The sequence below is a fragment of the Podarcis cretensis genome (genome assembly GCF_951804945.1).
Source record: "Podarcis cretensis genome assembly, chromosome: 15".
Lineage (NCBI taxonomy): Eukaryota > Metazoa > Chordata > Lepidosauria > Squamata > Lacertidae > Podarcis > Podarcis cretensis.
Window position 1 is genome coordinate 7,113,919 of NC_137185.1, and position 12,730 is coordinate 7,126,648.

General features: G+C 46.0%; 1 protein-coding gene across 6 annotated transcripts in view; it reads right to left on the minus strand.

Annotated features, from left to right (window-relative positions):
* ACACA (acetyl-CoA carboxylase alpha) overlaps positions 1–12,730 on the minus strand; it is a 207,022-nt gene that overhangs the window by 145,269 nt on the left and 49,023 nt on the right. For all 6 annotated transcript variants that reach the window (XM_079955359.1, XM_079955357.1, XM_079955358.1 and 3 more), the window contains 7 exons: positions 12,047–12,197; positions 11,116–11,250; positions 9,293–9,439; positions 8,001–8,189; positions 7,273–7,373; positions 6,050–6,138; positions 3,878–4,002 (listed from right to left, as the gene is read on the minus strand). In XM_079955359.1, coding sequence (XP_079811485.1) covers positions 3,878–4,002; positions 6,050–6,138; positions 7,273–7,373; positions 8,001–8,189; positions 9,293–9,439; positions 11,116–11,250; positions 12,047–12,197 — 937 coding nt within the window. The remainder of the gene's footprint in view (positions 1–3,877; positions 4,003–6,049; positions 6,139–7,272; positions 7,374–8,000; positions 8,190–9,292; positions 9,440–11,115; positions 11,251–12,046; positions 12,198–12,730) is intronic.

Genomic DNA, 12,730 nt, shown 5'->3' on the forward strand with positions numbered 1-12,730 from the left:
TAATGGCTGCAATGGAAGGAGTTTTCCAATCCTTCTTATGGAAATAGCCCCTTCCATAAACACAAAAGGATACACCCAAGCCATTGACAAAGAACGGATCACTATTATTATTTTTTTAAGTCATTAATTAACATATTTTATGCTTTAATGTTTGTTTGTTTGTTTGTTTGTTTGTTTGTTTGTTTGTTTATTGTGGTGCAGCACCATCCATAGACATAGTGCTGCTGCCTTGGAGTTGTGGGGGTGCTTTTTGTAACATAAAGGTGGGTCGAAAGAAAAGACATTGAACAAATGAATAAAACATTTAGCGCTTTTTTCAGATCAAAATAATACAGAAGCAGAGGAGGCCTCCAGGTAGGGCTGAAACCTGGAGAGCTGCTGCCTGTCAGTGTAGGCAATACTGAACTGGATAGACCAATGGCATAAGGCAGCTTCCTATGTTTCTATGTTCCAATGTAAAATCCGTACACTGGGGAGACTTTGCAGGGACATTACAATCTTGGAGCTGAGCTCTGTTCCCTGCTCAGCCTGGCCCACTCTGCAGCTCCTTTCCTTGATATAGGCAAAACAGCCACTGTCACACACCTAAGACAGGAGGATCAGGGGAACTCAAGGATGTGGGGGGAGAACATCCGCAAAATGAGGACTGAGCATGCTCAGCACCCCCAAAATGGTGGCTGGCAATGGAGTGTCCTGAAAGAGGGCAGGGAAGGGGGTGTGGAATGGAGCACCCTGGAAATGGGCATGGCTCACATCCTCAGCAGGAACACTTGACATTGCACCTTTTTTAAAAAAAAGTATTTTATTTTTTTGCGGGCTTCCGTTTTTACCTCTGCCTAGCATATGCTGCAGGCCACCACGACGTGGGCCTATTTGCAGGCTTCCCAGAAAGGCGCCTGGGCTGACAACTGTAGGAAACAGAAGCAGCAACACTGGGTTTGGGGAAGGGGTGGGAGACGGGACCTTATGCTGGTCCAGAGTGGGGCTCTTGTTATAGGGCCTGTTTCGCAATCAGGGAGGGAGACAATAAGTCCCTTCCCATTTTTAAAAATTCCTCAACTCACATAGGTGATCCAGGCGAAAATGGAAGGAAGGAAGGAAGGAAGGAAGGAAGGAAGGAAGGAAGGAAGGAAGGAAGGGAGTGTGTGTGTTTGGGACCAGGGAGAGAAGTTTAAAGCCCCTTCCTCCTTGAAAGAAGAAATCGCCACGCGAACGACAACAAGAAAACAAAGCAGACCGGCGGCACTCTCATTGGCTCCAGCCTGCCCTGATTGGCAAAGGCGGCGAGCGAAAAAACCTCAAACGGGTTCTTTGACAAGGCCTAACGCCTCCCCGGCACCCCCATGTAATTACACACTTGAGTGACTGGACTCTGAAGAAAATTGAAGGCCTGAGCTGCGAACAGCTGCCATTTTCTCTCTCCATCATGCCGGCATGATTACTTGAGAAATGAACAGCCCCGGCTCAAAGCTACTCCAGAATTCTCAGAGGAAATATGGCTCCGTGTTCAAATAATGAGATTCTTAAGGCAAGCGTTACTTACAATCACACCGCAAAAAGAGAGAGAGAAAGGAAGGGGGAAGGAGGGGGGAGAGGGATTTTTTGTTTTGTTTTTTTAAAGCAAGGTATATCTTATAAATTAGTATTTAAAGAACCCGGGGACTGTCTGGGCAGCCATGTTACTTGTCAGCTGTTCTTATTAAAGAGAGAGGGAGGGAAGGGCTTTGGTTTTTAAAAATTGAGATTTGGCAATCGATTTTTTTTAGTGACAAGAATCCACAAAGTCTTTAGCAAAAAAAAAAAAAAGGTGGGTGGGTGAGCAAGGGGAGATGAGGGGGTTGGGAAGGAGAACTCCATTAATTAGCATCTTCGAAAGCATGACACAGACTATGATTGATGCCATCAATCCTGGTGTTAACTTTCCCACGTGACCCATAAAAAGGCATTTTCTTCACTGAAGTGTTATTTTTAAAATGAGTCGAAAGGGCTTTTCCCTCTCCCTCCCTCCACTCCCCTTTTTCAGGAACTGAAAAACTGGGGTACAATGCCCATGTTTCAGATCTATTTTTTAAAGGTGGGTGGGATGTTAGCGCCTCATCTTGCAGCAAATAAATCCAAACGCAGAACCTTTGGTCCTCCAGAGGTTGGTGAAGAGAAACTCCCCTTGGGCCATGCTTGCTGTGAGTGTTGGGAGTTGTAGTTCAGCAGCCTCCGGAAGGCCCAAAGGTTTCCCACACCTGCTTTGAGGGTTCTTGCCAGTTAAGTCCTACTCAGAGTAGACCTGCTGAAATTAATGGGCCTACGTTGCTGATGTCTATAGACTTCCCTCTGCCTAGGATACAACCCAAAAAATATATGATGTACCGTATTTTCCGCTCTATAAGGCGCACCAGACCATAAGACGCACTTAGTTTTTGGAGGAGGAAAACAAGAAAAAAAAATATCCTGAATCCCAGAAGCCAGAACAGCAAGAGGGATCGCTGCGCAGCGAAAGCAGCGATCCCTCTTGCTGTTCTGGCTTCTGGGATAGCTGCGCAGCCTGCACTCGCTCCATAAGACGCACACACATTTCCCCTTACTTTTTAAGAGGGAAAAAGTGAGTCTTATAGAGCAAAAAATAATTAGACAGGCGCCACAGCTAGAGAGCAGAGCATCTGCTTGGCATGCACAAAGTTCCAGGTTCAATCCTTGGCATCTTCAGGTAAGCCTGGGAAGGACCCCCATCTGAAACCCCGGACAGCCACTGCCAGTCAGTGTGGACGGGACTAGTTTATATGGCAGAATGGTCTGACTCAGTATACAGCAGCTTCCCATGTTCCTTCAAGCTTTCCAGCTGTGCATCGAGTCCTGCGGATGCCAATTTGCACTTCGGGACAATGTGTTACATTTGGTATCCGAGCTGACTGCTGTGTCTGTTAGGGAGAAGAGAAGCCGCAGAGGCGCAAACTTTTCTTCCTTTCTTTGGCTTAATGCTATCTTATCATTTGTCCCAATGCCCTGGGTGGTCAGTACATGACACAGACCTCCAGATGTTGCTAGACTGCAACTCCCTCCCTTCCCTAAACACGAGCCGTGTTGCCAGGCTGCTGGGACCTGGCAATCCAACAACATCTGGGAGGCCCCTGTTTGAGGAAAATGGATACAGCGGCGTCATTGTTTTGGGGTAAGTGGCAGCAGCGGCTGGTGCCCACTAGGGCTGGTGTGGCAGAATACAGGGAGACCAGATGTTGGTGGAGTCAGAGCCAATGATAGACAGAGCCACTCCATGATTGGTTGTAAGTAAGATGACAGGCAGGTGGTTCCCCATTCACCTGAATGGACTAATCTCTCTTCCTCTCTCTTTCATATATACTCATGCATGTACAATTGCATACACACACACATATCCATTTAGATATGTTATTTGCAGCACCAGGAAAGAAAACCAGGGCAGGTATTTTGAATAATGTGTCAGCAGATGGCAAAGGCAACTGTTTAATCTGAATAAACTAAATCACAAGAAGCCTTCAGACAATGCGGTTCAGTTATGCTTTGTATGCTAAGTGAGAATCGGGACCCTTAATCGCTTATGATTTTATGTCAGTGTTTTGGGCATGCTATAGCCTATGGCTGCAATACGTAAATATTGATTGCATTCCATTATTTTCAAAAACAAACAAACAAAAAACCCTCCAAACCAAAATCTGACTTACAGAAGCTTGCACACTAGTCAGAATAACTCAAGGACGTCTGTGCCCAGTTGCTGGCCACAGACTGTGTGTGTGTGTGTGTGTGTGTGTGTGTGTGTGTGTGTTAACAGGCTCCAGACAAGCAAACAAACCTCTGAGCAATGAATGGGGCTAGAAAAAGTCCAAAGAACAAAACCTCGTTGACTTACGATAAGCATTGTCACGAGAAGATTCTTCTTGGTGACTTGGGCGTGGGAGAAGATGTAGTTGAGGACAGTGTTCATGTCCGTTTTGTTCTCTTCTCGAAGGGCGAAGACACATTTATCGTAGTGACCTGAGGCCAGAATGCAAGGTGTTATGTATATATCGAGGATCCTTAAACAGAGGCGCCTTAATAGAGATGTTACCTTACAGCAGATCAGAGAATTTGTCCATTACAGTATTGTGCACACAGACCACCAGTGGCTCTCCAGGTCTGAGGGCACTCCCATATTGTCAAAGGTATTTGTAGATCTACCAGTAGACCTCTGACTGCTTTTGCAGTGGATCCACAAGGTTTTCTTCTGTCTCCCAGTTGTAATAATGAATAGCGACAATGGCAATAACAAAAAAGCTTCCCTCAGCTCCCACCCTGCCTCCCACGGCACTTGAGCTTGCTTTTTCCTCCTTCCTGGTGCTGGGAAAGAGCCCTGCCTCAAATCCTGGAAAGCTGCTGCTGGTCTGTGTAGACAGGAGTGGGTCAGATGGACCAACGGGAGGCCTCCTGTGTTCCTTCCAAGAACAGAGAAGGACATTCCAGCTCCGCTTACCTGTGGGGTTTGGGTGATGCAAGCCCAAAGCTAGCAACCTGAAATTGCCTGAGCCCAACAGGTAAGTGGAACTCAAATGTCAGCAAAGTCAGCACCAAGAATTCCATAACTGGGGTGCTGCTGTGGAGAAGACCCTCTCTGTGTCCGGAGACTGGACCCCTAATCTGTCAGGTAGCTAGCCGTGCGCCTTATAACAAGCCAGAGCACTGGTCCACCTTGCTCAGCATTGTTTACACTGGCTGGCAGCAACTCCCAGGGTTGACAATGGAACGGACTCCCTCGAAAGGTGGTGGACTCTCTCCTTCACTGGAGGTTTTTAAGCAGAGTTTGGATGGTCCTCTGTCACGAATGCTGTAGTCAAGATTCCTGCATTTCAGGGGGTTGGGCTAGATGACCATTGGGGGTCCCTTACAACTCATTCAAGATTCAAACATGAGTCTTTCCCAACCCTACCTAGAGAAGCAGGAGGCTGAGCCTGAAAGCAAATGTCCTACCACTGAGCTATGGCCCTTCCAAGGTGCACCCTGGCTCATACAGAAGATGGCCAAGCCAAGAAGGCTCTGCAACAAACAGAGCCTGCTTTGCACACAAATACTTGTGCAAAGTGAGCCTCGAGGGGAAGGCGCTTGAAACGCCACCTATCTCCCTCCTTAGCCTGCCACCTCCCCATTCACTGCTCCTTAAGAGAAAAGCCAGAACGCTGGATTTTCCATTACAAGGTCATCTGCTGCACCGATCTGGAGTGGAAATTAATCTCCCAATTCTCAAGAAGAGGATAGCAAGGTTTGCAAAAAGGCGACAGCGAGAGGGTTTCCCCTCTACATATCCAGAACTGAGAGCTGAGCAGTCTGCTACTGCCACCTGGTGGCCATGGGCCACGGAAGGACATCAGAAGAGCCCTGCAGCTGTCTAGGCCAGAAGCCCCTCCAGCATCCTGCTCTCACAGCAGCCAGCCAGCCAGATGCGCGCGCACGCGCACACCCACCCATGGGAAGCCCACAAGCAGGACCTGAGTGCAGCAATAGCGACTCTCCCCACTTGTGAGTCCCAGCGACTGGTATTTAGTCAGAGTGCATCCATGAATTTGTCTGCTCCTTTTTAAAAGCCATCAGAGTCCAGGAGTTGCAAACCATTTTAGGTTCACAAACACATGTGGATTTTTCAGCAAGTGCCGTGGGTGCTCCTCCACTCAGGTCTCTCTTCCAGAATGGTTTATAATCAGTCCCTCTTCCCAGGCAACTCTGCAGCTCCTAACTGCACCCTTAGCTAAGTACAGTTCATAGGATTCTCTGGGGGAAGCTGTGACTATTTAAAGTGGTAGAATAGTACTTTAAATTATGATACAGATGGAGCCTAGCTCCTGCATGGGGTTAACTTGTATTTAGCATAAGTTGCCACCTGGTGGCCAGACTTCTTCTTGCAACACTTCTATCCAAGCTGCAAAATAAAAAAATTAAAGAAAGCATACAGCCACGCTGTGCTTGAGCCTCACACTTTGGCCGTCTCCACCCTCCATCAAGTCCCCTCCACCCACAACCAAAACTTTGCATCTTGAAGCTGTGCGAGACTTACCTTGCTGAAACTGAGTTTCTACCTTCAGGTATTGTCGTAGCAAGTCCATGACTACAGTCTTCATGTGCCCTCGATTGCCACTCCGGTACCTATAATGAAAAACCCCAAGTGAAGCAGCTAGCCCTCATGATCATATGATTCTGGACTTTGTCAAGCTCTCCAGTGACAAAACTCAAGTAGACTGGGCGCTCTAAGAATCCAAGTGCTGGTCCATTATCCATGACTGAATCCCTTGATCTTGTAGCAGAGCATGGTGTAACAGAGTTGAGATGGAATGGACCCTAACAAATGGAATCTCCACCCGGTCTTCATTTTCTAGGATTAAAAAGGGGATGGGACTCCCAACATACAGTAGCCGGCTTTATGTGTCACAATAAGCCAAAACACGGTTTTGTGCAAATCGAAAAGTGTGCAGGCTCCCAGAGGGGAGATCTCAGTGGAGATCACAGCCACTTTGCACCTCACTGGCCATTTTGATGCTGCAGTAAACCATGGTTTGGCTTAAGTTAGCATGTTGTCCAATCCCAGGGTTTAACTCTCCTAGGTGAACCAAAAGTCATAAACCAGACGAAAAACCTTAGCAAATCTTGTGGTTATTCTGGAAGGAGCGAAACCACATGCCCTAGTTCAGGTAACTTGCTGAAGTCAAACCATGGTTTAGCTAAGTATAGCAGCAGAATGACCAGTGATCGGGGAGGGGCATTAATGTAGGGGTGGGGGGAAACCAAGGACTGGGGAGGAACAAAACAGCCACAATCTCTTTTCCCAAAGTCTGCATGTTCCTGCTAAGCCATAGTTTAGGGGACCCCGGTTACAACCAAGTGGTGAACCAAGCAAATAAATTTCTTACAGGAAGAGGTGTTGAGGGAGGGAGAAAGGGTGGAGCAAATCTGCCCAGTAACTCCAATGAAGGCTCAATGATGAGAAGAGTCCCACTCCTACTATATTAGGAGCCAGGGGCTGAAGCAAAGGCAAGGTTTTGGAGCTCTGAGAGCCCTTGCATGCTGTCTGCTCTCATCTGCGGGAGTTTTCGGAACAAGAAGGACGCTGCATTAGATGGCACAACTCCACACTCCTTGTCGCCTTTGCAGTTGGCCCCCTAGGTGTACTTGCTATTAGGGTTCCTATCCGGGAGCAGGAGGAAGCATACAGATAGCCCTCCCAGTTATGCCAATGGGCACATCTCTGCCCTCACCCTGATACACTTCTGACACCAGGCTCACCTCTGCACCAGCTGCACGATACTCTGGGTGTTCATGAAGAAGACCTCTCGCTCTGATTTGCGGTTCAAGGTGGCCGCGTGACTGTCCAGGATGTTGGCGATCTGGGGGAGGGAAGGAGAGAAGCGTGAAACCAGGGATGGGGAACCATGATTCAAATGCGGGGTCCCGGGCCTCGTTAAATGGCCTTTGGATCTCTCCCAAGGCTGCACCTCTCAGGGGCCCTACTCTGCACCTCCTCCAGGGGTTTTGCTTGGCTGGAATGAACTCTGACAATGCCTCTTCCTTGCATGGGTGGAGGAGACAGAGAGGCATGTGAATGTGTGTTAAACTAGCCTGCTGTACACACAGTAAAATTTGCATGACTGCCCCAGGCCACTTTTCCATCTGGCTCCGCCCAGCACTGGCAAGCGCCCCCTCGGAAGGGAACACATCCCTTAGGCTGAGAAACATTCACCGCCCTTGGGTCCAAAAGCACATGAGGCAGCTACCCTGCTCAAGGTAAGCAGGTCTCGGCCTGATCAGTGCCTGGATGGGACACCACCCAGATATAGTGCCTTGAGTTCCACGACAGAAAAAAGACAAAATATAAATGTAATCTAAAAAATGTGCATACGCCTTTTTGGACACCGCCCTGACCCTCTCTTGGCAAGTCCCATTCCACCCAGCATCCCAAAACAAATGCCCCTCCTGCTCTTTCTTCCGCACTGCAAAGTACTTTCCCCGCTTACTTGCTGGCTGGGAAACTGGCAGAGGACAGAAGTGATGTTGCTGGCATACTGGGCCATTTCCTTTTTGATGGATTTCTCAACGTTGGGAGGGATCCTCCCGGAAACGCTCGTCATGATGTCTTGAAGTTCCAGGAGAGGCAAGGAGGGATCTCGGAGGGTCTTCATCAACCGCTCGACCCAGTCTTTCAGCTGGATTCAAAAAAAGAAAAGGAGGAAGGAAGATGAAGGATATTTCTTCTGGTTTTTAAAAGGAGGGGGGAAGAGAAAAGGAACATTGGAAGCTGCATAGAGATTTCAATTATAAATATATGTAGAAATTTATATTCAGCATGTCAGTGTATTATGTGTGGTTTACAGATTGTATGCACTGTGTTTTGTAGTTTAAATAAATCATCATCATCATCATTATTTTTATACCCCACCCAGCTGGCGGTAAAACATATTACAAATAAAAATCCATTTCAAAACCTGTTTGTTGTGCTTCCCAAAGCAGGAACTGTATTTCTAATAAAATAAATAAATGGAGAAACGCCATGGTGCATCTGTATAGCAGCACAACCGGATGCCTTCATCTGCCCCCACTGCAATAAAACAGGTCTCTCCTGTATCGGTCTCTACAGCTACAGCCACAGCAGACGCTGTAACTCTCCAGCTGTTTGACTTTACCCCTGAAAGCGCACTCTTCCATTGTCTCCCAAGACATACAGATGCCGACCATAAATACATATTAGATATTTATAATTATTTATGTATCCATGAAAATAAATGGCTTGAGAATTGTCAGAGACACTGTAAGAGATTCCTTGAGACACATGTAATAATTTATTTCGAGCATCTGAACATATTATGTGTGATTTACAGGTTGCATGCATTATATTTTATAATTAAAAAATAAATACACTGAGTCTCTTTCAAACCCTGTTTAATTGTGATGGCTTCGAGAGCTAAGAGTTCCAAAAACCATAGTGTATTTCAAATAAAATAGATGTGTATTAGATTTTTACATTCATTTACAGATAAGCAGAAATTTAAAGGCAGGCAACTTCTCAGAGATTATTTTCTGCACCCCCTCCCCAAAACTCTTATCCCACTGCCCCTCGAAAAACTCAAACGCCGCAAGAGTTTTGCAAATAGCAAATAATATGCAAATCACAATATGCAAACACTTATTCCAACGGAAGGATTTAAATGTAGAGAGACAGTTAAGAACTCAGGCATTTGTATCACACAGTTTTGAAGCCCCCATTGCACACAACAGGGGGGAGAAGGAGAGGGGGGGGTGCCAGTGGTACCTTGCAGCCAAAGAAGGGCTCTGGAAGGCAGTATCCATTCATGACATTCACGAGGTTGTCAAGGACATAGTGGAAGACGCGGTGGAGTTTCTCTCCCCGGAGCGCTGTGCTCTGGATCTGTGGCAAGGCCCCCGTGTGGAACTCAGCCTTGGGAGACCAACGAAGACACAATTATCACAAGGCGGAAACCATGGCTGCCATGTGGGATGGAATAGCCATAAAGATTCTTCCCCCCCCCCTTCATCTTTATTGGTTTTTTTACAACAGAAATGCTTACTTAATGTAAGATCACAATATGAAGTTTCAATTTCTTGTTGGTATACAAATGTTTCCAAATCATAATAAAGAAAAAACAAATATATATTCTTTGTCATTCGACTTATTGATGTTCTAATTACTTCTGACTTCCCTCCCCTTCTTACTTGGTTCTTTTAAAGTCCTTGGTTGGATGCCTATCATTGTTGGTAACAAGCTTATCCGCTACTTTTTAATGTTTCTCATTACAAGAGTTAATCTAAACCAGTCAAAAATTTTAATTCTCTGCAGTGGTCTTTCAGGTATTGTTTAAATGTATTCCAATCTTTGCTAAATTTTTTGTTTCACTTGATCCCTTATCTGTCCTGTCAGTTTATCCATCTCAGCATATTCAATCAGTTTGATCTGCCAATCTTTTACTGATGGTATCGTCTCGCTTTTCCAATTCTGTGCAATCAAAACCCTTGCTGCCATGGTGGCGTACATAAATAATTTCTTTAGATCTCTTGGGATCTCCCTAAAAGAAACGCCTCAGGTTTTCTGGGGAATGAGACTTTAAACATCTTTTTCAACTCGTTATAAACTGAGTCCCAAAATTCCTTCATTCTTTTACAAGTCCACCAGATATGATACATGAATCCCACTGCCTCCTTACTTTTCCAGCATCAATCTGAATTATTTTTGTACATCATCGCTAATTAGCTTGGTGTTATATACCAGCGATAGAAGACCTTCCTGTAGTTTTCCTTAACAGAATAACAAGCTGTAAACTTAAGATCTTCCCTCCAAAGTTTTTGCCAATCTGAGAGTTGTCTGTTATGGCCTGAATCTCTTGCCCACTTTACCATGGCAGATTTTACCTCCTCATCCTTCACTGACCACTCTAATAAAATTTTATACATTTTAGACAGTGTTTTATCATCATTATATATCAAGTCTCTTTCAAACCTTGAAAGTTCTTTATTAAAGCCCTTTTTTATCTTGTTTGAATAGGTCATGGATTTGGTAGTACTGTAAGCACTTGGTCACTCTACTTTTTATTTCTTCAAAGTTCTTGAGTTCTAATTGGTTACCTCCTTCACAGATAATTTATGTATATGTAACCCAATCGTTCATCATGTTAACCTTTTTTACTGTCATGGCTTCCATCAGCGATAGCCACCAGGGTGTCTTTTGTTCCAGGATACCCTTGTTTTTTAACCAGAACTTATTACATGGTTTGTAAAGTCTCTGTGGCCTTTTCCTTGTCATAACATAACTAAGCATGCCAACCAAATTGATTGTTAAAGCCCTCTAGATCTAATATGTCAGTGTTTTTTAATACTAGCCATTCCTTAATCCAAGACAGGCATGCGGCTTCATGATACAGCCATAAAAATTCACTGCCAGGATTGAACTGCTACACAACTGTTCCCACCTACTCAGGCTGGCCCACTGGGTACTAAAACGCTTCCCGTTTCAGCTGGAATTTGCCCCAGGCAACATCGGCTCGGCCCTTCGGCACCAGCTCTCAGGAACTGACTCTCGGGCTGCCCTCCAAAAGCTGCCTCTGCCCCCCAACCCCTCACCTGCTGAACTCGGCTCGGGTCATCAAGCTGCAGTTTGGCAATGATGCAGCCGGGATCGAGCGCTGCACCGGCCCGCTTCACGTAGTGGATGCAGCCTGACTCCACGGCAGTCAGAGTCATCACCATCTTCATCACCTGGGAGGCGAGGAAAGACAAAGCAATGCGTTCAGATTTCCACGGTATTTTGCTTTCCTTTCTCTCCCTCCCCACCACCCATACAGTCTGAACTACCAAAAAGCTAGTTCCAAAAATCCATATTTAATTATTTCATAAATGCTTAGACAGAAACTTCCACAGAAAGCCAAGGGCCTCAAGTGCTAAGGAGAAATTTAGCAAAAGTTGGCATTTGCAATCACTGGAACCAGTTCATTTTCACATCTCCCAGTTTGCCTATTACTTGAATCCTAATCAAAGGCACATCATTATCAAGACATTATATACAGGCTTCTGGGATTCTGTTGCTTATACTGAGCGTTTCTGGTGAAGTCTGCAAAGTGAGGATGCACCAAGAATGGAAACAAAGGAGAAAAACGCTTCTCCAAGCATTTCCAAATATGTACAGTGGTTGCCAACGACAGATTCAGGACCGGTACACATCATTCCTCAAATCATTTTGCAAAAAGGAATCATTCCTCACAGGGGAATGTTTACCTCCTGCTTCCATTTGCACCCATCCAATATTTTATTGCTTTTCTGTCCTTTCGTTTCATTGCTTATGGTTTTATCCTTAATTCTGACTTGTTACATCTGTGTTGTACTTTCAGCATTTCCATTTGCACAAGATGATCCCTAGCATAGCTTTTGATCCCCGATTGAATTGTTGGCAAAGGCTTTTAGCCGCAAGCAACAAAAGTTTGACCTGAGCAGAGGAGCGCAGATGGTCCTTGAAGAAGGCAGAGCCCAGCAGGGCCAAAAGGGAGGGGGGATTTACCTCGATTTCGGCATAGCACTGGCCAGCAAAGACATGCCCTCCGTCTTCCACCACGTACTGGATAAGCTTCCCCGCTGAAGGCGAACGCAGGATGGACGGGTCATTCTCCTTCTCAAAGACGCAGGTCTTGTTGCCAATAGTGATGCGGTACCTAAGCAATGAGGCACAAAGGCAGAGAATGAAAACAGCATCAACATCTGCCTTATTGTGACCCCAGGCCTTTGGTCCGTTCAACTCGTATCGCTACACTGAAAGGCAGGCAGCGGTCCTTCCCAGTCCTGCTTGGAGATACCAGGGATTGAACTTGGGACCTTCTGAATGCAAGGCAGAAGCTCTATTGCTGAGCTCTAAAAAGCTGCCTTACGCCGAGTCAGGTCACTGGGTCTATGTAGCTCAGTATTATCTATGCTGAGTGGCAGTAGCTCTCCATTGATTTCAGGCAGAGAACAGACCCGCCTGGGGGACTGAACCAGGGACTTCCTATGTACAAGGCAAACCCTCTGCCACTGACCTACGGTGCTTCCTCTAAAAATAAAACAAGATTCTAGTCCCCATGGTTCTCAACTTGAAGCTAATTTAAACAGGAACATAGGAAGCTGCCTTATACCAAGCTTTACATCTGTGGGAGTCATTTTCGACTCACAGCTGTCTGTGGAGGTGCAGGTTAATTCTGGGTGCAAGGCA